Below are 27,128 nucleotides of genomic sequence, written 5' to 3' on the forward strand. Positions count from 1 at the left end.
AATTTAGACAAATTATTGTCGAACAATTAATTTATTATTATTACTTAATTTATTGGAATCCTGGATATCACATCGAGATACTTCAATCCAGGATTTTTATTTTACAAAAGAATTCGTTTTATGGCAAAAATCGAAATTATTCTCAAGAACTTGTCATATCCGTATAAACGAGTATTTCTCATTAAAAAAAAAAATCTGTTTCATTTCAAAAGTTAAAATTGTTCTCCATAATTTGTTAGTATCGTACAAACCCTACAATCAAAAGAGGCCAATTTTTTCCCTCTGGAACTCCACGAATTCCTCCAGAAATCATCATATTCCATCCCAAGAATCCCGGGTATTCCATTGACACAAAAAATCTTGACGGAGTAAGATGGAAAAAGTAATCTAGCCCCGTCAGTGGCAATGGATACGAGGGTTGTATAGGAGTTGAGGACTCGGGTGAAGAGGCTGGTGGGGACAGGGGTAAAAACTAGGGTCTTGGGACGTGGGAAGTGAGGGGTAAGTAAGTCAAGTTAACGCCCGCGTGAGGGTGGGGCCCCAGGTGTCGAAGCTGGTCGTAGGCGTTGCTACAGCGACCCGAGTGAAACCGAATCGAGACGAGTATCCTCACCGAGCACAACCGAGTGCGGATGAACGTGGGGGCCTCGCGGACCCCGTGTTTTCATGCGCTTTAGTTCCGCGCCGGGTGCCACGACAGTTGCATCGATGATTGGTGCGCGCGTGTGTGCGTATTTAAAAACAATACTCATTTTTCAAATTAACAATAGCCGATAAAATAAGGTGAATAACAGATATTCTATGAATTTGTTCATTTACAAAATGAGGTTATGAATTACTTTATTGTGTGGATTATGATATGTTGAATGTTAATCGGTGATAAGAGGACCGGATGACTTTTTGGAAATGACAGCGAGACCATTGGACCAGCTTTGATATAATCACTGTGTTACATTAATCACAATTAATCACAGAATTGATGTATTATATAAATATATAAACATCACAATGTGTCGTGTTTGTGTACAGTGTTGTGTTTTGGTGATAACCTAGTGTTTATTAACGAGAGTAATAATATAAGAGGATTCAAACGGTTCTGTTTATCGCTGGATGGGGACATTTAATTCAGGTAAGAGATATATTTATGGTTTCAAGTGATTTCATCAGTGACTTTATCGCAGGGGGTGGGGGAGTGTTATCACAAGAAAGATGAAGACTAGTGTGTTACAAACAGGAGAGAATTATCTGTCATCGATAGATTTTCGTTTAATTTAATTATTTCGGTCATTTTCTCATTTATTTTTCATTAACTTGCGGTATTTATTTATTTTTTTAATACACGTGGAGGTAGTTTGTGACTTTGAGTTGGGAATGCGGATAACGTGATATCGAGTGCCGACGGAAACCGTTGCTAGGTCGAATACGCGGATATTTTCTCGGGGAATCGATAAATGGGAATGGGATGTCACGCCAAAGTCCCGATTTCCGGAAATGAATAGATAGTTTTTTGATGATTTTTCATATTTTTCATGGGTACTCGGTATTTTCACGTGATTCTCTCTCACGTTGGGTTATGTAAAACGATTAACTTGTTAGGGTTATTAATTGGAGTTAACAATAGTCTATTTCCATCGGGATTGATGAAAATAGTGAATTATTCCCGCGCCTGTCTGTCCATGAATTTTCACATTAAGACTTGAGTGATGAGCGTAAGACTAATACGGGAAAAAAAGCATTGAATGGAAACAGACGGTTTGTGTCGAGTGTAATTAGTCATTAGCAAGTATAATGAATATTCCAGGCTTTGTATTTTCAGTTATTAGGGACGTTGGGCCTTCTCTATTAGCACAGTGACGTATTAAAAATTATTTTTTGAGGTATTTTGGGGTGGGAGGTGGATTCTGCATATAATTTTGGACAGTGGTTTCAGATTTATTTTTATTTTATCATTTTCGGGACAAATTTGGGACTTCATTGAATATTTAATGATATACAGAACTGGACAATAGACAGAGCACAGGAAGTTTTAATTAAGAAATACGACTCCACCAATTTTCTGGAGTTTCTGATGGAATTAAATTTAGAGACAAGTTTTGATAAAAAATTGGCCTTTGTTTTGGTTTTAGTTCTTTGAAAAAATTGAATAATATTCAAATTTTCACGAGGTTTAGTTAATTTTCATAATTTACGATTTACTGTTATTTTTTATTCGGTGAAACATCAGATGCGATATTTTGTTAGCGTTAGAGTCGCTTAGGAATATTTTCAAAAACGTAAATTTCTAAATCAATGGAATTGGATGGAGAACACGGAAAGGGGGGGATTCTAATGAAAATTTCGTTCGGTTTGTTTTCGTTTCTTGATAATATATAAATACGGAATTTCCTTCTAGCCGGTTTGATATCAGCTCCATCGAATTACGTGTAGGGTGATGTCGAGTGAGATAGTCATACTAGGGACCCGAATAATTTGAATAATTGCATAAAAATATTTTCATGAGGGACATGACACTCGGAGTTATATGAAATACCTCAATGTGTATTTAATATTTTTAAATTAAATCTCTCGGTCGATTTGTATTCATCTTTTGCATCAATGTCCCGGAAAATTTATCAATCTTCAAAGACTTCAGATCTTTTCGTCTTTAACACCGAATGATTTCGTGTTTTTGTCGTTAAAATTGTAAAATGAAAAAGTTTGTGGCTTTTGACACGTGCGACGGCTTGCAAAAGAGTATTGAAATACCCACATAATGCACCACATTGACCGCAGGGTTACCGCTCTCCTTCATTTTCAGTTTAATCTTTTTGTGGTGGTATTGAGTTACCGATGACTCACGAAATCTCCGAGAGGAGCCACTTCTTTGCCGATTACCGACGCTATCTTGTAGCATTTGCCCTCAGACTCTTTGCATAAATGCTGTCCCTTGATAGCTGATAGTGAAAAACATATGTTAACATGAGTAAAATACTGAGGATTCATTTAAAATACAAATACACATTGAGAAAAAAATATAAATTTAACAATAAATATTTTGCTAATGAATTTTCTCTCACTGGAGACACTTTCGGGAATTTCTGGGAAATGAAAATTATTTTGGCGCTTCAAATAAACTTTCTATGGGTGGGGAAAAATTCTTGGCAAACGTTATCATAAGTAGATGTTATGTACAATGAAATTATTTTATTTCTTTCAAAGAATTTTTCATGTAATTTACACGAAGATAAATATTCAGTAAAAATTACGGTACGTTCAGGAAAAATTCGACGATAGGTCCGTAAAATTTCTGTCCCCGTGTACTTGACAAATTTAATCTTGAAATGATCAACTCTATAGTGTAATGTATACAAAACTAAAAAAAAAAATACTGACAACTTCTCAACGGCACTATTTTTCATAGCCAATGGCCCAGGATTTTTTAATCCAGCGCCAGCACTAGAATTTTTCAAAAGAATTTCTCTCCTCGTACAAATTCCGAATAGAAATAGTGAATATGCTGGGGTCTCGGCGCACCGTCGGGCGCCGATCAGGTTAAAAAAAAAAACTCACCAGTCACCGTAACATCGATGAGAAAGTTTGGGTATATGTATCATTACATGGGTATACACGCACAGATCACATCATAACTTTGGTAATATATTATCGTACGACTGAATGTTGTATAGGATTTAGTTACTAACAGTCGTGTTGACTTTACCATAAGGCGATAGGGCAAATGCCCCGGGCATTCCGCCTCGTCCACTCGGTTCTCAACATTTTGAATTAGAAATTCGTTCGATATGAATTGTTTCAACACGATATAAAAATTAAATTCATTGTTCAATAATGGTCTTTTGAATTTACCAAGAGACGAAACTCAAAGGTGACTTCATGAGGCCTATCAGCAACATGACAGTTTGACTTTGTTCCGTGTGACATTCCCAGATTACCCGAAATAAGATAAGATTATGCACTGGACGGAAATTGAAAGGCTTTTGCCTGAATGACCACAGTTATTTTTATTGTTTATTCTTTATAAAAAAAATACGTATATTTATTCGACTTGCATGAATAACTGGCTTAGATAAGTCACGACAAATTTATGTTGACAGTCATTATGTTTAGTCAGTGATTATTATAATTATTCTAATTAATGTCGTAAAGAAATTTTCGTGGAAATTCGAGAGAATGAAATTAACGAGACTAGTGAAAGGTACAAATGTATTTCCTCCTTTTCAATTCAAGTTCAGTTGAAAAAAATGTTGAAGCATTAGACATAATTTACCAGTAATTTCACCATAAATTTTTATTCTGCGCATCGAGTTGTCATTCCTCTCTATAATTATTTATTTATGTCATGTTTGGCGCAGTGAGAATGGGCTTTATTTCAGAATTAACTCATAGATTTTCCTGATACGTCGAGAAAGAGACGTAGTACTATTCCAGATAGAGATTTCCATATTCGCGAATATGATGACATTTTCATGGCCAGTGGCTAGAATAATATCCACGAATTTCAATGAGCTTTCAACGTTTGTCGGATAATCATAAATAACCTAAGCCCATATTTTATCTTGAATTGTTAATTTATCACGAGTTATTTTTACAAGTAATTTACAGGTAAAAATGACAGATATATTTGACATAATCGAACCGACTTTAGTTTAATAAAAAAATTCTTGGTGCGCATATCCCTTATCAGTCTCGAGTTATCTCAATTATTCTTCGTTTTGGAGAATTATCGTGTCTTGTTTCTTGGCATATCACTCAATGTCAATGGTCTCCTATCACAAATACTCCTAAAATCAGTGCTGGATCTACCTTCGTTGTGGTCAGTAGATCAGTTATCCCATATCGTAAGTGCAGAATCTTCCATCTATTTTAATTTCGGAAATCCGGTTGAAATTCATCAAGATATTGGAACCAATCATTTCCTTAAATTGTCTCCTTCGGTGATACGTAAGTGAAAAATTCAAGGCTGAAGACGTTATCATTAAATTATATACAATTTAAATTCCGTTACCTGCTGAATGCTTCTCAATAAATACAGGTTATTTATTGGTAAAGATATCTACTTAACTTCTGACTCAACTTTAATTCACATAATTGTTGGCATTCCCCCGTTCATGTGAATTATTAACGAAATATTTTTACTCGCTATCGTACGTGATATGAAATGATTGATTTGTACCATAATTAACCTCCTGCATTTAGCAGTCTCTTAATTAACAATGGATTCAACTGATCATTATTGATCGACGAGTTAATCTTGGTAACGAATTAATTGAAATGATTGATCGTGTACCAGTATTTTTGGACTCTCGTTGAATTTAAAATGGAACAGATATAAATTTTTTTTTTTTATCGCTTTCGATTAACTCTGGTCTCCCCGCGTATTCTTTAAGCCCTAATCTTATCGATACCCACATTTTGGGATATATCTTATCAGCTATTGTTTTCGAGTATTTTATTTGCCCGTTGATCGAAAGACATCGGAGTTGAGACGATTTTTTTTCTCACAGGTGAGAGATCAAGTGTAAAGACAACACGCATTGTTGTTGGTACACGGTGATATGTAAGTACATTCGCAATAAATAATTGTCATTTGTTAATATTCTATTGTTGATGATTAAAATCATTTGCACTTCATCAATTATTCAACCGCGAAATTAATAATTTTGTGGACTATCTGATTCGATTCTCACCGTGCGATTGATTGAACCATCTTTCTTTGATGTCCTTGATCAATCGATGAATATTCCACGTGGATATTCACACAGAGATGAATCGAACTATTGGGAGAATAACATGAGAATGACCGGATTGTATTTCATTACAATCGTTCGTTCTTTGTTGTTCTGCATCACCGGTCATGTCGAAATTTCTCACTATCAATTGGAACATTAAGAATTGATAATGTTGGCGCCATATTCTCAGGGTGATATTCACCTTCTCCTGAGCTCAATTATTCGCTAGTTCATTGGAGCATCAACTTTCTCCGTGAAATAAAAATTGCGACATTATTAGAGATTATTCAGGCCAGTGTAGAAATTCATCGGATGAATTGTAACATTGGAATCTTCGATTTACGTTATCTCGGGGATTTTTGAAATTTTCTCGATTGGTTTCAAAGTCCTACTCAATGTTATCGATCAATGGGATTCATTATTTTGTGATATAAACTGTTAATCTGGTAAAAATATTCTCCAACCAAAATAATTCAGATATTTTTTAATCAAAATACAAAGGCAGAATTTTTTGGTTAAACTGATTAATAGTTGTCTTGTATTGTGAGTGACTTTCAGTTGAATTAAATAATTTTAAAAATTATCTAATCACATAAATATTAATGACATCATCTCCACCTTCTTGTGATTTCAGATATTTCAACGCATTGATTCGCGTAGTACAGAGAATCAATTCCTCACGAATTCACTCTATCTAATCAATAATTTCATCAATAATAAGCCTCTCCCATTTAACCTAAAAATAATCACCTCTACATCGTGTTAATCGACAAAAGAAACAAATCACTTGAATATTCTCTAGTCTCGCGTTATCGCAAATTTTTCCGAAATTTCATAAAATCCCGAACGTCGCGTGAAAGCGCACAGTGAAAGGCAGAAAAAATTTTGGACACAATGGACATGAGCAGCGAATCGAGTGCAGCACGGTGGTACGAGCCACCAAGAAGCCTCGAGCCATCGTCAGGTGGTGGTAGTAGTGGTGTAACGGGGGTGAATCCCGACTACCGAGGTTACTATCCCCACGCTGGACCAGCCCCTCATCATCCAGCAGCAGCAGCAGCTCACTATGCTCACAGTAAGTACATTCACCTATTTCCATTGAAATATCCTGCATTCATAGGAGCTATCTCGGCAAAGATGGACACCACTCCAATTACCATAGACTATCTGGTGGGGAGTGGGATGGAAAAAAAAAATGATAATGTCCAAACATGTCTCATTCACGGCTAGACTAGTTTACCCTTCTCAGCACCCGAAGGAAATCGTCAAAGATTTATGACTCACCGGGTCGATTACCCTCGCGAACTTCTTCAGATCCTTTTTCTTTGGCATGTGCCAAGTATTTAACACGCTTCGCTGTTACGAAAACAGCGTCAATGTTATCGCGATTCACCATCGACGCCTCTTTTCATACGTAGCAACAGACGTCCTTTGGATAAACTGTTAGGGCTTGTTTTTAATGTATGTACTAGCGAGGAAACTTGATTCAATTCTGTGGAGACACTGGGTACAGAAAACATTGAGAAAATGGGGACAAAGTGGATCGAAGGGGGTAAATAAATTGGGGGTCGATTATTTTCTCGGGGGCTGACGGGATTCACTGACTAATAATTCTGAATTTTTTTGAATTTTCTGGGGTAGTTTTGGTCGTTAGGAATTTTGGTAATGTCCTGGTGGACATTTTGAATAGTCGGCAAAGATGAGAACAGCGGTATTATTATTCGATGTCTAATGGATACGGGTATTTGGGACGATGACAATAATGTGAAGTCAAGCATCAAAACTCGTAGGAATGCTGGCCAGGAGGTGGGGCTTGAGGCGACACTTGAGAAATTCGATCTAGCTTGAATACCCTGGAACGCGATATCCCTGATTTTTCGCCGATTCTATATGTATACGTGGATCATGTACGTGCGCCACTGTTACGTAAGATCGTGTTGGAAATCATGCGATGAATATTAGGAAAATGGGCTGTAATGGAGGGGATTCCGTGGCTTTGAAAGACGAGGGAAAATCAATCGTTTGAAGGGCATTTTGTCCTGCCCTGGTTGAGGATGAAATACTAGAAATGGAAAATACTGGAAAATTTTCCATATTCCTAAAGTGAGTTTACTTTAATTTTTTTTGGATATATATATGTACATATATATTATAGTGCCCTCCTATGTCGTCCCTATGACCTTCAAACGACTGCAGAGTGTACTTTATTTATGTGGGAACGAGGCGTAAAATGTCTGACTAAATCGAGTATTTTTCCACTGAATGTAATTTCATTCCACGTTAATTTTTCACAGAGTATTATTTCCCGTTAATTTTTATCCCACTTGTCTCTCATCCTATGCAAATTTCATGTAAATTAGTCGCTATAACATTCCTCGCTGGAAATCCCAAGAGTAATTTTCTTAAGCAAAAAATACTCGATCAAACCTGAACACAAATTCTTCAGAAAAATCCTAGCGCCGGCGGTGGAAATTTTCCTGACTAATCCAGAAATCCCTCCTTTTCCCCAGAACTCCATCCTGGTACTCACTCCCCTCTCCAATCACTCAAAAATTTCCGAAATAATTCTATCTCCGCGGGGCAACAGAAAAAAAATTTCAGAAAATTAAAAAACCGAAGAAAAATCAAATTTTTCATCGTCTCTCATTCCGCCCAGCACAATGCTCTTCGCGTACCTTAATTTCATAAGAATACACTTGGCAAAAAAAAAAAAACTGTAGCTATTAGCCAAGAAACCGTGGGAATTCAGCACCAAACACCGCACCATCGAATCCGAAGACAATGTGAAAACGAAAAATATGAAACACGCATGGGACAACGGGGGTCGCTCGTAAAATTGCTGATGAGAAGGTGGTGGTGAGGTTGGTGGAGAAGGTCCTGTCAGTAGTAGTAGAGGGGGGAAAAGGGGGGATTCAGGGAAGATAGCTGTGAGCCGAGAGGGAGAGAGAGAGAGAGGGCACTGGTTGCGGCAGACAGGAAGGAAGCGCAACCAACCGAGAAGGCCCACCACTGGGTCTCAGAAGAGTTGCATACATTATAAACAGACCACAGGGAGGTGCTTCAGCTACTCATCTTCTTCGTTTATACCGCTCAACATGACATATATATGTTTTTGCTAATAATCACTGTGCCTTAACGGGTTATTTTGCGAATAAGGTAGCGGCCACGAAGTGAATTGCATTAATACACCGGTCGGTTGGATTGAGTAGTGGGAGGGGAAGAAGGGAGAATTCCGAGGACTGTCGAACATTGTTGAGGTGAATACATCTGCATTCGTGAAATGTGTCTCAACTTGTACCCTGACACGATACACTGAAGAAAAGTCTGTGTGAGCTCTAGTGCTGTGCGACGCCATTTTGCGCAAATGCATACGCCAACTGAAGGCGGAGCCAAAACACTGCTCTCCCCGGGGTCATCTCTCTCTCTAGGTCGCTTTTTCATCAATCGTGTACTGCTGGGTATTGTAAATATAGGAATTGCTTGCACGAAAGGGATGGATGGGGAGGTTGGCTGAGGGGTAGATGAGTATCACGAAATCAACTGCAATGTCAGGGAGTAATTTGATAATTTTGGGGAATGAAGACGATATTTTTGGGGTAAAAGGGCCGCCAGCATTTGAATAAATAAATATTTTGTTAAACATTCATTTATTTAAATATAAACTTGACAGTGGAGTGGGTCAATATCAAAGAGTAGTAGTGAATAGTCAACTCCCTTTGTCGAGTTGGTGCTTCAATTGAACATTTCTTTGGTACGTGATAAAATCTGGTAATGACCAGTTTTTGTAACAAGCCCAATTCAAATTGACATTGTTTTATTTATCAATGGACAAGCACTTTGAATCACATTGGCATCTCCCTCCCCCCCCCCCCCCCCAACCCTCTGTGCATTTGTCCCAGACACCTACGAAGATTGAGTGAGACACTTACATGGTCATACTAACACTTTTTCAAGCACAGGGTGCTGAGCAAGTGATTCTCAGAAACACTTGGCTGAACGAAAGCACTCAACCGCGTGAGTAATTGCAGTTTGTTGGACGTTCAAATGTATATATGCGTATGCCTACTAAGTATATGACATTTGAATAGCATGAATTTACAAACATGATACATACTCATCCTAATGAGGGGGTTGAAATGTAAAAAATGGAAATATCTTTAAGGTGAGATTCAGGAAGGGAACATTGATAGATGGAATATCCACTCGTCGGTGGATGAACAGAATTATTATTTTATTAGAGTTCATCGTTCATAAATAAATTAATTGCTTATAATTTCTTCCTCAATTTTACTCGAAAGAATTTAATTCCATAAATTGCATTTGACACATTTTCTCCTAAAAAATGACCTGGAATTTGGATCTGATCTTTGGATCTACGATTACTCGACTCATTCGATATGATTTTTCATAAAAAAAATCAGAGTGATGAGCTTATCATATGCATATGCCGTTGGTCATGTTATCGGAGGGTATGACGCGGGATGCTGGTACTCTCGATAAATTTTTTTTTTGCAATTTTATTGATGATCCAAAGGTGTCTCGGATACCGGTCGCAGTTAAATGCGCGGCACGGAAATCGCACGTCCATGGTACGTGATCGATTCTCCCGGTCCGGTAGGATAAGGCGGCAAACAGCAAACGTCGTCTTGTTGCAACGTACCAACTACGTGGAACGCATCTAGATATGTTTTGCGTGCAGAGTGGTGAATAAATGTCTCGTGGGGATATTTAGCACGGGATGGATCATTCTCAACGTTTGAGGAGCAAACGTACGAGGGAAAGCACAAGATGAATGGGTAATTGGAAAAATTCTGGTGGAACACCAGCTCACAGGGGATACGGTAGTGTGTGATCAAACATGATTTTCCGTTCATGCTCCATCGCGCAGTGATGTGCGGATTATTATTACTATTATGAGGAGAATGCGCATTTTATTTTATGTATTACCATCAGAGGCAATTGTTTATTTATTTTTTTGGTTATTTTAATAATAATCCCCCTGGAAATTGCCACAATTTCAATGACAATTTCTTGATTCTATGAAAAATAGTTAATTCACTCGAAAGGGGACGATTAACTCATATTAATTAAGCTCATATAATTTCCTAATTATTGAATCCTTCACTGAATGAGTGGTACGTTTTTTTTAAATATTTAAAATACACAAAAATCAAATAATTGTCAAGGTTACTTCCAAATTGATTAAGAATTCCCAGTCTCAAAAATTCTCTTGTAACGGTCTCTTGAATTTCATGAAATTTCTTTCATGATAATAAATGCACCACCTGAATTAACCCAACACCCATTAAACCTGAAATATCAGATCCACGGAATGTGTATTGCTCTGCTCTCATTAGTCCCTCGAAATTACACGCACTAAAGCTCATCGTCGCACGCTTGATTCGTATAATTACCTCTTTTTAATCAGCCTGTAAAATCGATAGACTCACGAGGACGTGACAATTTTCCGATTCTCCGTATTTGTCAGGGGTAAACAAAAAAAAAAATTTATTGGATAGATTCTAATGACGTAATTAGACCGTTGTACACGAGAACCGTTTATTTGTGTTCACGCGTGAGGAATTGTTCGGTCAATTCGGTCACAGATGAGCTGTAATGAACAGCGGGAGTTCTTTGTTTCATTCGTAATTTAAATAAAATTTATGTAATTTCGGTTAATTTCAATGGCACAAGGACTTTTGTAATTTTTCATTGATCGCGGAATAATTCAGTTGCTAATGCATTGTAAATTCACTGGGGAATTGAAAAAGAGAAATGTCTGGAGTACTCTGAGACACATCCACTGGGGGAAAAGCGGCGCCGTATTGGACGCCAACTTCTTTCGTATATGGAATTACTGACTTATTTCTAAGCATTTCAGTTGTTTTTTCTTTTACCACACATTTGTGCGTATTTTATAGAGTCTGTATACTTTTCTGTAATGTTTACTGGCAGAGCATATACTTTGCCGGAATTTTTTGTTTCGTCGGTGAACGATTCTCTCGGGAGCTTGACAGCTATTTGTCAGGGGGGGGGGGGGGGGGAAACGCACAGTCTGTGTCGTACCGAATGGAAAAAATTTACGTGCACAAGAGGGGTGGGGGCGAGGGGGAATGGAAAAAAAATTGCCTTCATTAGGTGATTTTCTATGTGGCTTCCTCCGTCGAGCTCAAATGCAATGTGTTCCGAGCGGCGAGCAGGTAAAGGAAGAGGATTAAAAAATCATTAAATACCGAACTGAATGTGGGGGGAAATATTCTGAGCTCGAGGTGTGCATATGCTGCTGATAACATTCCTCGGGGTCGATTGAAATATCACTGTGATAAACTGCGTTGAGTTATATTTAACGGAGTTTACTGGAAAATGTATGAAAGGGAATCACACAATATTTACATTTGTTTTTTTATTTAAATAATTTTAAATAATTAGAAATATTTATAATTGAATCTGGTTCTGGTTGTGGTATATATTTGTTCACATATATTATATAAAGTTGTTTTATCGTTTTGTCGAGTACAATAATTCGCTTGAGATAATTTGAGATGTCTATTTTCGAGTTTCTGCATAATTTTCTTGTAAATTACCAAAAACCGTACTTTCAATTAAGTAATACATTCCTTCATGTGCAACGGCACATGTCTCCTGTATGAGCTCACCTCATTCCATCGCAATTTTTCAAAGTTAAACTGTTTCTCCAGTTTAAAACCCAAATGAGAATTTTCAGCTCCGAGTGGTAACAAATGTTACGCAATGATTTTATGGATGAAACATTGGTGTACACTGTGGAGAGAAAATTATTGAAAAAATCATTGCTAATCTCATTTGACGGCGAATCCCATTGGCGAAAATACCAGAAGTGAATCTCATTATTTTATGCAGCAAATACTTGTAAACTCAGAAGTGCATGAATACACGAGTTCATATTCATTGCGCATAAGGCACGAAAGTTGTGGACCCAAAGGTTCGACGTGAAAATATACCGTTCGATATATCGATCCAGCATACTCGCGCCTCCGTGCCAGGTAAGCCCAGGTAATGCGAGCCGCATGCTGGCTCGACGGGAAACGAGAAAGAATTTCTTTTCCACTCGAAATACCTCACTCTCTGGCTGAACCGTAGAGAAATAAATAAATAAATAAATAAATAAATAAATAAAAGAGGTAAAACAATAAATCGAGAAGACATCCTCGGGAATATAAGTGAAGTACTCGTACATATGGACACATATACTCATGAAAAAATCCAATAGGAGAGAATAAGACATGAAAAATTTGAAATTTACAATCACGCGATGAAATAGCCCGCGTGTCGTGACGCCTTTGCCGTTGGGCATGGGCAAATTGTCCCTATTGTTGACCATGTCTCTTCTTTGCACCACAAACCGCTGGTATTTCCACTTATGAATCCTCCAGGGAAATTAATATTAATGAGTACATTCAGCGGATTACGAATGGTTTAAAAAAAGTGATAAAAAATATGTGACCCACCTTGTTTCGTTGACTTTCAAATGATGTTTTATACCCTGAGAGTAACCCATTTGTATTCATTGAATTCCTATATCATCCAGAATTCCCCCTGAAACCTAAAAATAATACTAATCCAATAAATTTGTTTTTTTTTTTCTTTTGCAATGACAGGTAGAATGTCATCGAGTGGTGTATCGAGTGGTGCTGTGAGTCAAGTGTGTCGTCCCCACTTTCACAGTATTCATCCCTGGTTACCAAGTGCCAGTGGTGATACATCAAAGGCCTGGGCATTTCCAACAACAACAGCATCAACAGGAGGTGGTAGTGAGGACAAGCCCCAGAGTCCACTTGGCTCATCTTTATCCCTAACGAGTCATGGAAATGGTGTTACTGCCGGTCACCATCCATTTTCATTTCCACCAACGCCACCAAAAGATGCAACGCCTGACAGCATAACAACTAGTACTAGTTCAACAAATAATAATAGTAGTAATAGTAATAATAATAATACAACATCAAGCAATAATAATAGTAGCAGTACAAGCAATAATAATGGAAGTAGTGGTATTGGTATTGGAACAGCGAGTGGTGGCACTAGTGATTATCAAGTGGCAGTGGCACATGCAGCTGCAATGGGTGCATTTATACATCATCAGGATTCACTTGTTGTTACTGGTGGCTCGTGTGATGTTAAACCATCAGTTATGTTGGGACATCATCATGGCCCATCATCACCAAATCATCAACAACATCCATCAAATAGTTCAGGACAAGTTAAACAACGTGAAGGTAATAACCAAACGACAAATACAAATGGCACAACAACTGGAAATAATACTGTTAATGGACAAACGACAAACCAACAAGCCAATACAACTGGCCAACAGCAACAAGATTATCAGAATACTGGTGGTGCAACATCACCATCTTGCCGTGACTCGTATCATACCACATCCCATTCAGCACATCATCATCACCATCATCATCATCCCACCTCAGGCTCCCAATATGATCCAACAGCTAGTGCATACAATATGTATCAACACCTACAGTATCCAACCCATCATACCCACAATCCTCATAATGGCTCGTCATTGTTCTCTGGTAGTCATCATACCACTGGTGTACCTGGTGTTAGTCCCGATGCTAAACTTCTCGGTTCCACGCACGGCAACACTCCCAATTCGCCCGGTTCCCAACAACAGCAGCAGTCTAAGACAAGGAACAAGTCCAGAACGTCCGCCGGTAAGCGGCACTATTTTATTTTTTTCTTTTGTCCTCACTTTTTTCTTATTTATCGTTTATCGTTTTTTTTTCTTTGGTTTTTCTTTGATTTGTTCATCATCATCATCATCTCATCCTACCTTTCACGGCTTGGTTCATGGGCTGAGGTTCTATTCTTTTTTCTCTCATTCTCATCTACCTTTTTTCATCCTTTTTTCCTTTGTGATCCTCTGGTTATGGTTTTATTCACGTTTATTTGCTACTACCCATTATTAAAGTTCATATTATGATTTTTGGAAAATGGACGTTATCGGACTACACCATGAATTATGTATTTTGCCTCACATATATATTGACCTGTTTTTGAGTGGCACCCACCAATGCGCGCACACGTTGATTTACAAGATATGTGAAAATGAAAAAAAAAGTTTTGGTTGATCATTGAATAACAAACGAGAGAGAGAGAAAATAATCACGAGAGCACGTTTTATCGATGTGGTGTGGCTACAGTTTGTTTCACTAAAGCAAAAAATCCACCAACTTTTAATGTGGTCTCTGTTTTTTTTATATTACATGGAGATAAATGTTGAGGGATAATTATTAATACCTCTAAGAATAGCGTGAAATATTTGGATCAGAGAGACGTCCACTGCTGACAATTTTATTCACTCTCGTGGAAAAAATAAGAGTTCTCATGAGAGTGATATAATATTGGGGCATAAAACACCAAAATTCGTTTAAATTTTCTGAATAATTTTTCCTCAACATTTCTCTTCATGTTTAATCACAATGCTGATATAGTGAGAAGCATCCCTGAAAAATATAAACATCCAACACATGATTGCCACAGTCACTGGTAATTATACTCTGAGTAGGTCAGTTCCATTAGCTCCAAGAGAATTGAAAAAAAAAACAACCCTAATCTCACAAACAATGGATTGACGATTGCGGTACCACGCTAATTAGATTCCCTTACTTGCGACATACATAGACTTTTGACGTGTGTGGATGCGCTCTACCGTATCACTCGACTGGAAATATTTCGTGAAAAATAAGAGATCCATCTCCATTGAAATTGTTGAATTAATGTCAATGAAAATTTATTCAATACTTTGTCACAAATATCTGCAGCCATTTCGCCTCCAGGGGATGACCACGTAAGATCGGCTGTTACTTACCATTGAGTCAATTGATGAACATTCTAACCACATTATCCTCCCATTGTTCCTCAATCCTCATCAGTGAAAAGTAACACCTCAATACCTTGATAAATTTAACAAAAAGAGTAATATTACCACAAACTTCTGCTTTTGCTCTGGTAAACGCTTATTGGTATGTCGGCAGTGCATGTGAATTAAGAATTAACTGTTTTTCATTCCAGAGATGATGAACTTTTTACTCTCTCAACCAAATGATTAATTTTATGCGTTGAGGAGAGGTGAAAATTATAATTATTCGCACTCTTGAAGATTTCATCATCTCTGCTTGACAGAAATGCTTCAATATCATTTTTCAAACAGGAGAAAAAAAATTTTAATCAAGAATTATTCGAAAAAATTTGCCCCAATTTTATCTCGATAGATTGAAAATTCCTGTGAGTTACTCGTATCATTTTCCAACTCAAAAATCCCATCGTCTTGATTAGAGACTTTTTTCTCTTCGTATCAATAAAAAAAAACCCAAAATTGTCTATCACAAACTAATGATTACCACCCGTTTGCCGGGTTGACTATTGACATTCGTAGAGGGACGTGAGTGCGTCAACTGTGGAGCAACATCAACGCCACTCTGGAGAAGAGACGGCACCGGACATTACCTATGTAACGCCTGTGGACTTTATTACAAGATGAACGGACAGAATCGACCGCTGATTAAGCCCAAGAGACGTCTGGTAAGTACCTCGTAATCCATTAATTTCACCTTCATGTGCGGTATAATAAATCGATACGACACGTTTGGGGGGATTAAAAAAAAATCCCTAATGCATTCGATGCGCGCCCTGAAATTATCGTTTGATTGATTCGACGGACATTAGTGTCTCTCCGCCATTAACGATATTCGGCGACATTCAGGGGAGAAAGAAAAATATAAACATTGTGACACGACGACGTGTCTCAACCACGCCCCATTCGCCCCATTCGTTTTTCTCCGACGAAAATATTATTTTCCCTTTCTACCCTTGCACTGGTCAAGCGTGTGGGTATACGCCAATATCCATGAAATATGTATCGGTTTAAAGCCGGGGGATGTCGTTTAATGCTCGCACGCAGGTACAATACGTAGTCTATAATTTTCGTCACCAACGGAGGGACATTTTCCGCTGTCGACTCAGTGTACACTGGGTAAAATATTTTCTCTGTGTTGGCCGTATATTTGTACGGGGTGAAAGAGATGTGTCAATAGAATACGCCCTCCCTTCGATGAAATGCCCATGTGACGGTGATTTAGCAACTTTTTGGAAAATACACTTTACGAGATTAATATTTATTGTTGGTCAGAAATTAATCGGCGCTCGTGGCGCCCGAGAAATGAAAAAGAAAAAATCGGTTCAAATACCGGGGGAAAATTAATGCAAAATTATTGTTCGGTAGTGGAAAAAAAATGATTTTCTTTTCTCATGACATGTTCACGTGTCGGTGATTCAGCAAATTTCTGAAAATCCAATTTACGAGGTCAATATTTATTATTGCTCGGAAACTAATCGGGATTCATTGATTCAAGGAAACGTGTGCTCTGAATTAAATAGTCTGTTGGAATCAAATTAATGAAATTATTTGATCACCTCGTGATTACATTTTTTTTACGTCAAATCATTTGTTTTCTGCGGTCATGAATTTAAGTGTAACATTACTCAAGTAAATTATTGCATCCGTGTTATCCACATTAATTAATTTTTTTTTCCTTCACATCTGAAAAACACAAAATCTCACTATTTTTCACTGCTTTCATTAACTTATTCACTCGCGGTATAATTGCGTGTTTCGCCTCGTCGCACGACTGGATAAAAAGTAAAACTTCTCGCGTGTGCATTTGATGAGCTGAAAATGAAAGAAAAGAGAAACAAAAAAAAAATATTAAAAGTAAAATCATTGTCGAGAATTCTCTCACTTTTTCCAAGTTCAGTTATATTCTCTGGTGTACAGACACTAACTCGGGAATTATTGCTTCATTGCGACTGTTATTATTATAATGGGTTGGATTTTGAATTTTAGATCGTTTTATTTTATGTCACCTGCATGGTGAACAACACCAATGGGGCACTAGCCTCCCCTCTCCACTTTTCACTCCCCTCTCAGGCACGATGATGCAGATAGCAAGGGTTGCAACGAAACCTTCTGTCCTGTTATATTTCTATACACACATGGACGCTCTCCGCCATGTTTGATCCTGCGCGGAGATAACACCCAGACAGCTGGGAAATTCTCCATCTCGTCGGTTCATTTTTTTTTTTCAATTTTTTTTGTGCGACTGCTTCAGGGGTGGTAGCTCATTTTTTTTCCAACATAAGGGTTTTATTTTTATTCAGGGACCTTAAAATTCATGACCGTTTCCAGGAATATTCCACGGTTCCCATCAATGAATTAAAATTGCATTGAGAGAACTAATTAATTAATTTTTCAAACGAAAAGAGAATAATTCCAGTTTTATTTCAATAAAAATTAATTGATCTCCTACATCTAATCCAAATGATTCTAATATTCATTGAGAATACAGAAAGGTTTACATAATTTGTTGCTAACAAAATAATCAATCATGATCTTTGAGATAGACTAAAAAAAATTGCAATCACGGAATTGCGAATGAAATTAAATAAATTGATAAATCGTATGTTTCAATTTTTGAGCTTCTGCATTCCCCCGACCTCTCGATTCTTATCAATAAACTTTTGCGATTTGTGGCCCCAGCAAACGCCAGCCTGAGCATTCCACTGGTGAACCGTTATATGTTGCTTTCTTCACTCAGCACCCCATGGGTTCGCTGTAACTTGGCATCGTTAGGACACATCTCGCTGATAAATGCATATCTCTGCCCCCTACTTCCTCCCCTCTCTCCCTCACTGCATTTTATCCAGTCCCCGATTGCATCAATTTCCAGTGATCATTGCGAGCAAAATAAGAGCACTCTCTCATTGGCTAATAAATTAACGATAAACGCGCGAATGAAACATCATTCAGAATCGATTCATCGAGGGATCACTTCACCATTACAATTGTTAATGTGAGGAAAAGTAAAGGTCTCGACCATGACATATTATCCAGGCCGCCGGGGGGGGCCCTCGCACGAGTGAATATACACCATTATAACTTTTTTAATTCATTAACCCACCCCTCAAATTCCCTCCCACCCCTTCACTCGGTTGAAATAGAATTCTCTTTGCATTACTCTCGGCTCTCAACGACTTGTGAAACTTTTTCCAAGACACTTTGAGTCACTGCTATCACCGCCTGTTTTTACATCTTCACAATTTAATGTGACCATTTTCGTGAATTGTGTTTAAATTTATAGCACACGTTCACCAAGTACGTGAACTGAAATATTCAAATGACACGTCAGATTATCAAAGGGGAGATGAAAATAAAAAGTCTTCCGAGATTTTGTGCGATAAGATTTCTTTATTTTTGAAACAATACATTTATTCTTCAAGTCCTGATGGACGTATTAAGTTTTTCTTCATTTTTTTTTTCTCTCGAGGCGTTTAAAAAATGGAGGAACTGTCGAAGAGTTGATATTATCGCACCTCAGGTAGCCGGGGTAAAAAGGTTTCGTGGGGTTATCTCGTCAGCATCAATTCCTGCCCGAGGAAAATGAATAGATGCGCTACCCCAGCGCGCGAATGCGCGCGAGCGCTCAATTCTCTCAGGCATTGTCCAGCTGGAGTGTACGTGTATGTGTGTGTATTTGTTTGCTTGTGTGCGACTGGCCGCGTGTACATTGTCCAGAGGTGCCAAAGGCTTTTCCCATACAAGTGTGCGAGTACATACAGATCCCCGGGTTTCACGTACATTCTCCCATTTCCTTTCGCTAACTTTCGAAGTATCATATATAATTCACTTCTCACCTTTAGCGGATGGAATTTTTTTTTTTTTGTACAGTTTCTTTTTCAATGCATCTACGTGTAATTTTTACAACGAATGAGAAGAAAATAACCGCATTTGTTTGGTGAAAACTTTGCATAATCATTTCTCGAAGCCCGCGAATGCGATAATCAATTCTCAACAGAGGGGCTTATGTGTGACCGGTCAACGCCCACTTTAGCTTCAATTTTGCCGCGGGGTAAAGCTTGTATACTCACTCAGAGACCAGTTGCTGCTCATTGTAAATGTTGGCTCCCATTCCCTCCCCCCTTTTGCCCTTCTGTTACACCCCAAAAAAACAGCCGCTCGCTGAATTATACTGGGAATGCAAATAACCTGGCATTACCTCTTGCAAACTCGTGTCCTTCATATTTTAAGACACGGGAAAAACGCTCCGGTAGTGATGGAGAACATACTGGTGGCTTTTTTTTTTGGGAACTAAGTGCTTTTAATTTTTCAGAAGGGACGGCTCCTTATTTTTCGTATTTATTTCCCTTTAAAAATCCCAACAGAAATTCCAATTAAGACGTGTGAAGTTTGGGGGTAAAATCACCGTAAAATCTCCGAAAGCTCCCGATCAAATGGAAGCTCTATTTGAAAAAGATACCCAAATAATTTCAATTAATTTTTTTACTGGAAAATTTCGGATGAAGTCGGAGGTTTGAGGCTTTTCCATGACGTTAGAGCGAGGATGATGAAGTCCTAATTAATGAATTGGGGGAATAATTGATGGAATAATTTCCCATCGAGTGGAATCATCAGTCGATGACGGATTATAAAAAAGCCTCGACACTCAATCTTACATTGGAAAAACCAGAGGCGAGAAGTAGCGTGCGAGCCAATTATATGGGCGTACACCAACCAGTAGAATACAACATGGGTCGAAAATATATAAATCCTGACTTCTCTCGGCCCCCGAGAGTGAACGAGTGAGAAGGCAACGAAACGAAGCCGTAGTAACCTATTAACTTGTAAATTGCTTCCGACTGTGGGCGAATATAGAGAGTTGGAGCGCATAAATTCGCTAAATAAAACAGTTGCAATGATTGCGATGGACATGTGACGGTTTCGTGAGCCACCAGTGTATTCTCGTTTGTTTTATATCACTCAGTAAAACGTTGTAACGTTATGTATTTGCCAATTGAAATGATAATAAAAATAAAAATCGTGTATTCATGGGCTATCGATCTATGGTATCGTATCGATCAGACTGATTTGAATAAGAATAACGGATGCGTGATCGTGGTAGCTGACTAGTTATGTATAGTTTTTGAGATATGGAGTAACCAACAAGAATATATAACTGACAGGGCTGACATTGATGGGGAGAGATGCTCTTTTCATGCAGGAATTTTATTCTCACTTATTTGAGAATAGATTTTAAATTTTTATCTCCTCACTGTTTAGTATTGAAGTTAGATAAAGAGGTTTGATACAATCGTTTGAAGTTTGCTGCCGGTTTTTGGGTGAAGTATTGAGGCAGTTGTTGAGTCAAGATAGATCTGAATCTTGAGGATTTGAACTTTGATAAAAACTAATACGTAAATTACTCATTTGACAAAGGTAGGCAGCATAAGACCAGAGTTTATCAGAGATAAATTGTATCGTATCTTTGACAACTTACATTTGTCGATTAATTGATTCGTGAGGTGGTTGATTAGAAGGGAACTGTGTTACTCATCCAAATGTTTTGTGCACTGAATTTTATTCTCAGTCGTAGATAGAGAGGTTTGATACTATTGTCCAAATTTAGCTGGAGATTTTGACTGTCCGGGATCAGACTCGAGAGCTGGTGGATGAATAAAAATTGATATCGATCTTGAGGCTTTGAACTTTGATAAAAATTAATACGTAAATCTATCATTTGACATTATCTCCTGTATTCCGGTTACACATTCTTCCACCCAGCTGTGTTAAGTGCCATCTACTACTTGGGATAAACGTACAACTCTCAAGTTAATATGTAGCAAGATAAACTGTATCATACCTTCGGCAACTGCAAATTATCAACCAGTTCGCATGTAACGAACGATTTGCGGGATTAAAAGGGATTAAGTTGAGATATAATTTTCCAAACTTGAATCACAGGAAAAGGAAAATTTATTTGGCAAAAGACATTTTATTTTCTCAGTGAATTTCACAACTGGAATTCGATACTAAACCTATACGCAGATAAACTTGGTACAATTGTCCAAAGTTTTGAAGACTAAAGAGGTTTGGAGACAGTGGATAAGTGAGCGTTGATCTAAATCTCCAACATTTGAACTTTCATAAAAAAAAATATTATGTAAATCACTCATTCTACATTATTATCTCTTAATTCCCATTTCCAACCCACAATGAACTGTGTTAAGTGGCGTCTACAGGTCGGCCAACGTAGGATAACGACAGGAATTTAGAGCTTATCGGATATAAACTGTATTATACGCTCGACAACCGTAAATTATCGATCGATTGAGATATAACATTTGAAAAACGGTTGTTTGATTCAACAATTTTTAAGTCTCATCCACATATGTAATGGAGTGCAGTATAGTGGTGTATTTTGCCCATTGGCCCAGCTCCAGTGAGACCGAAAAGACAACAAAGAAATCTTCATTGAGAACTTAACATACGAGATGACGTTAACACAACGGGTGTTCACTGCTGAATGAATTATAAATCACGATAAGACCCCGATATCCCGTGGTACTTACCCCTTTGCAGAGATTGGTGGGTCCTCTGCTTCCCGTGGGAGCACAGAGGAGACCAATGGAAGTAACGGTGTGTCTGGCAAAAGGTTTTTTTTTTTACAGGGGGGGGAGGGAGGATCTGTCAGAGACTACCAGCAACCCACGGTTGATGATTTCCAAGGGACAGGGGGGGAGAGGGGGAGGCACTGTATACCCTGGGGGCAGCTGTGCCACCCTATCATTGGTTCTGATCTCTCTACATTCCGTACTTAACTACGGGAAACAACAACACACACCCTCTGTGGATATGAAAGACCAATCCGGTTGGTGTGCGCTGGGAAGGGTACATTTTCAAATGAAATATTTGATTTTTTCGGGGGAATAAATATTGGATTTTTCCATGTTAATGTTTATTACCTTTTGTGATGGAGAGTTGTCTTATTCGAGGGGCGGAAAATTCAGCGAAACAATTAATTACGTATTGAGTTTGATAATTAATTTTTTCTCTGTGGAAACTGGGGATAAACATCCCTCGGAGATATTTCTTTTTTTTGGTGGAAAAATATCTGTAATTTTTTGGAGAAATTTGTTTCCACGTGCGGTCAAATGGGATTCACTTTCAAAATTTTCACTGAAAATCATTAGCAACAGCCCGAGTTGAACGGTAATGCGTGTGTGTGCATGCGTGCGTGTTACAAGCCGCGTTCAAAATTATGGAATGGAGTTGTTTCTTTGCCAAAGTCCCGTGAAATCTCATGATTTTCTGAGGTACGTTGATGATTTCGTATCACCGATTACACTGTTCGTTAAGTTTTTTTCAAACTTTTCCATCTCTAGGGTTGTAAATTTTATTGAAAATTCTTTCCGTGTCTTCCGATATCTCTCTTGAAATCCTAAAAATCGTACGTGCGTATGAGCCTGCGCTCTATCATTACCTCTGAAGCCGGTGAAAACGAATGGGAAAAAAAAAATGATAAAAATAAAAAGGGTGAGGTGGGAGAGTGGGTGAACAAAGTCAATAGGCTGGCGCAGACGCTGCTATCTGCCAATGCGACCTTCCGATTTCGCGCATGTCAACTGAAAATCTACCCGGGGTGTGGGCCTCCACTATTCACTGTCTCCATTAACATCAACTGCGACGGCGCGAAATTTCACATCGTCGTGTTTACAGGAATTTACAAAATCCAAATTAACGCACAGCTAATTTAATTATCAAATTGTTAATCGTTCACAAGCTGAGAAAACACTCATTAGACGTTGATAAGCGTTTCTTCCCGCTTAATAATGAGTTTACAGGATTTTCCAGCAATGAGAGACGTGAAATATAATTGGCCAGAGGTTATACTGTAAACTATGACATTAATTCACGTGTGGGTGACTGGTGTGAATGTGTGCACAACCCGGAGATGACATTCCAAAGCAATTGAAGAGAGTCAACCTCCGGGATATATTTATGGTGGCAAATCATGAGTGCTGGAAGTTACCGCATTACTCGATTAAGATTCAAACAAGGCGCCTCCCGATGGAACGGCATAAATCTCGAAACTCCCGAGCGTGAATATTAGAAGGCGAGGTGGTCTTCGCCTTGAAAACGATTTGTTTCGATCGCTCCCGGTGATTCTACGAACGCCAACTGATTATCGAGCCTTCCCTTCCTCTCATTGATTTTATTTTTTATTTAACCTGAGCATATATTTTTTTTATTGAATTCAAACTTTAATTTTTTCACCCACATAATACAATCCAGTTGTAATCCATTTTGCCCCACTCAACAGCCCCTTTAAAATTTTTTTATTACATTTATTACAATAAATCTACTAAAGTTCTACGGAAATATCGTTAAAAGTGAATCCACAACTATTAAGTTACCGGGTAATTTTTATAGTAATTTACCTCGGCATAAATCTCTTTCATAATTTTCAATGAATATTGATGAATAATAATTGTTGCTCGCATAATGCAGAAAGCACAAGTGGAATAAAATCACGAATAATGTAAATCATTTGAAAATCATCAGGGCCATTAATAATCCAACAATTTTCAACGAATTTCAGATGTCCCTTTTCCTTCCGAAAGCCGCGAAACCCCACAAATACATCCCCCTTTCATGGCCAAACGATAATTTATATGTTGCGAGTTATAGTCGACATTAACATGAATTACGCTATCGCTGTGTGAGCTACGGTCGTTAATAGCGCCAAGTGCTCTGCACTCAGTTGACTATAAACTTAGGCACTATGTACTGTAAATAATCCACTGTAGATACTGCCACTTGGAATTTGACCATAACAAATAAGAATACTTGAGACGGAATTTTTATTTGTGAATGTTAAACTATTGTTAATCATTTTCATTGATGTATTGGTGATAAAGAACTTTTAATAGCGACGTTTACACAGCGTTGATCATTACGTATTCCATATCCTTTTCTTATTCATTTTCCAGGATTCTATGTATTCACTATTACCATATGTACATGAGATATTGCACAATGATGCTTGACCTATGGGGCAGACAGATTAATTGTGGCTAGATTCTTCGATTAAAATCATATTATCCCCGATAAATTCATCATTCTAATTTAAAACGAAATTATTATTTGCCAATTTTTTCACTATCCAACGAATCATTCGCTTTAATTGCCCATTACCAGAATTAAATCAACTCCCCCCGCCCGACGAATAGATGAAAATACAATTCCAATAATTATTATCAATTAATAACAAAATTCCCAGTCACAGACGATTATCATGGGAATAGAATCATCACTCGGAGATGAAGCAACAATTTCTCTCGATCAATTGGCAATCGATGAAATACTCGAAACAAATCTACATATCAGATTTAATTGCTTATTGACCGATCATAACCAATACCCCCACCCCCACTGAGAGCACTAATTATCGTCGATGTGGTTCATATCCCTTGTCCCTGACAAGTCCACCCGAATGCCTGATTAACGCAATGAGTTTGAAATACAAACACGTCGAAAACTTAGTGCTACGTGAAATAGTTTAATTGGAACACACCAGTGTATCAAATATGTCCTCATATAAGGTGTGGGTGTGCGTAAGAAATTCAGACTTGCGCGCGAGTCTCGGAGTCTAGGGTGTGGCCGTGACTAAAAGTTCAGTGGAGCACACGAGAGAGGCTCACTCACAGCTGGTTAAACCGCCAACATATCTCGTTAAAAAATTTTTATCACTCATTAATATTCATTTAACGATATTCATTCAACATTACCAAGAAATTAATCATTCGATGAAATAAGGAGATATCCGGTATGAAAATAGTATGAAAGAGAGAGGATATAGACGTACAAGTTAATAATTCCACCTATGTAACCATTACATAGAGCAACGAAATGCAATTATCCGTTTGAACGCATCACTTGACTTGAGGGTAATTTAACGCTTTTCAATGTGCCAACCATTTTCCCGATAATTAACATGCATACCAATGACTGTACCATCAAACAAACGACAAACTCTTGTGCATATTGTTTTCTTATTGGGCCGTTTCCACAGGCTCATGGGCTTGAAAATGCATTTACTAGTCGATATCTATGAACGATGTGATATCCCACTCCCACTCGGTTGAGCAACGATGCGAAAAAAAAAAACACTGGGTAATAATGATTATTTCTTTGCTGCCATTCTTCGATTTAATGTTGTAGAACAATTTACATAGGTACGTTGAGAGAATCATTGGTTATTTATGCAGTTCATTATTCCTCTGACGATATCGTTGGTTATTCGATAATTGAGGAGTTTAGGATGATTTTATTAGCGTTTAATCGCGGAAATAATCGCTGCATATATTATTATCATAGCAGAGTTCACAGAGTTTGGAAGAATATTTTTATTTTTGTGGAGTGGAGTACATTATTGTTTCACATGTTCCGATAACAAAAATAATAAGTCGAGAATAGTTCAAGGCTGGGTGAATCACACAGAGTTCAAGGAGTAAAAATATGTCAGTCACATATTGAAAAATGAATCAGATTTTTTTGAATTTTTATTGGTCGGAATAACTCAAAACTAAAGAATTCACATGACAGTTTATATTTACCATTTTTCTTCATTCACTATTTTTCAAGAGTCTGACGCCTTCGTAATATCGAAGAGTTGGTATCCCAAACGAGAACAGTGATCCCTTGTAATTTCACTTTATAATAGCCTGGATACACTCACTTGAGCGCAGCCAATCTCAATATTGTAATCTCATTCAAAACCAAAACGGTTTCTATTCAAATTTTGTTTCTCCACCGTTTCTCCCCATTCCGCATCACCATCCGCTACTCCGCATCACAAAAATGTATTATGAAATGTTTAAAAATAACTATCCAGACAAATCACGTAGCTGAGTATGATTGGCTTTTTTTCATGAAAAGATTGGAATAAATAAAGGGTATTACAAACAAAAACAATAGTGAGGGAGGGGGGGAGGAGGAGGAGGGAATGAAGTTGCTCGGTGGAACGTGTAAGGTAAAGTGGGTGCGTCAGTCTTACTTGCAAATGGATTGCAACTTCTGAGTTGTATGTATGTTTCAACTCAGAGATACGATATAAATCGTGCAAAATAGCGAGGTGAGACAGCAGTTTATACACAGGCCAGTGTCACCTAACGTCCATTAATTCTTACCTGTGTCAGAGTCATTTATTCACTGTTTTACGTTTTTTTAAATGTTTATATTGGATTACTTTTATGCGTTTACGGGAAGTAATTCAATTGATAAAGATTTAAATGCGTGGAAAATTGAAAATTTCTCGACGTCTCCAGTAAAAACAATAAATTCTAAATAAAATGTTCAGTTTGTCCGACAGTGGAATTTTTCCAAAAAATTCCCGCCATATATTTTCTGAAAGAATGATCTTGAGATTCTGTCAACGTTTGAGAAATCGCTCACTCGTACGCGGATTCGAATGAATATCATTTATATTCAATAGTTAGAATGAACGAGAA

At 37.8% G+C, this 27,128-nt stretch overlaps 1 protein-coding gene across 3 annotated transcripts in view; it reads left to right on the forward strand.

Moving 5' to 3' along the window:
• Positions 1 to 614: 614 nt before the first annotated feature.
• The window catches only part of LOC135170194 (GATA-binding factor C-like), a 41,919-nt gene continuing 15,405 nt past the window's right edge, over positions 615 to 27,128 (forward strand). Inside the window, exons 1-4 of one of the 3 annotated variants that reach the window (XM_064135774.1) lie at positions 615 to 1,129; positions 6,361 to 6,801; positions 13,364 to 14,437; positions 16,162 to 16,307. In XM_064135774.1, the coding sequence (XP_063991844.1) occupies positions 6,621 to 6,801; positions 13,364 to 14,437; positions 16,162 to 16,307 (1,401 nt within the window). In that variant the 5' untranslated portion in view covers positions 615 to 1,129; positions 6,361 to 6,620. Of the gene's footprint in view, positions 1,130 to 5,452; positions 5,555 to 6,360; positions 6,802 to 13,363; positions 14,438 to 16,161; positions 16,308 to 27,128 lie in introns of those variants that run through there. The other 2 variants (XM_064135777.1, XM_064135775.1) reach the window with 2 other exon arrangements.

This window comes from Diachasmimorpha longicaudata, chromosome 16 (assembly GCF_034640455.1).
Source record: "Diachasmimorpha longicaudata isolate KC_UGA_2023 chromosome 16, iyDiaLong2, whole genome shotgun sequence".
Taxonomy (NCBI): Eukaryota; Metazoa; Arthropoda; class Insecta; order Hymenoptera; family Braconidae; genus Diachasmimorpha; species Diachasmimorpha longicaudata.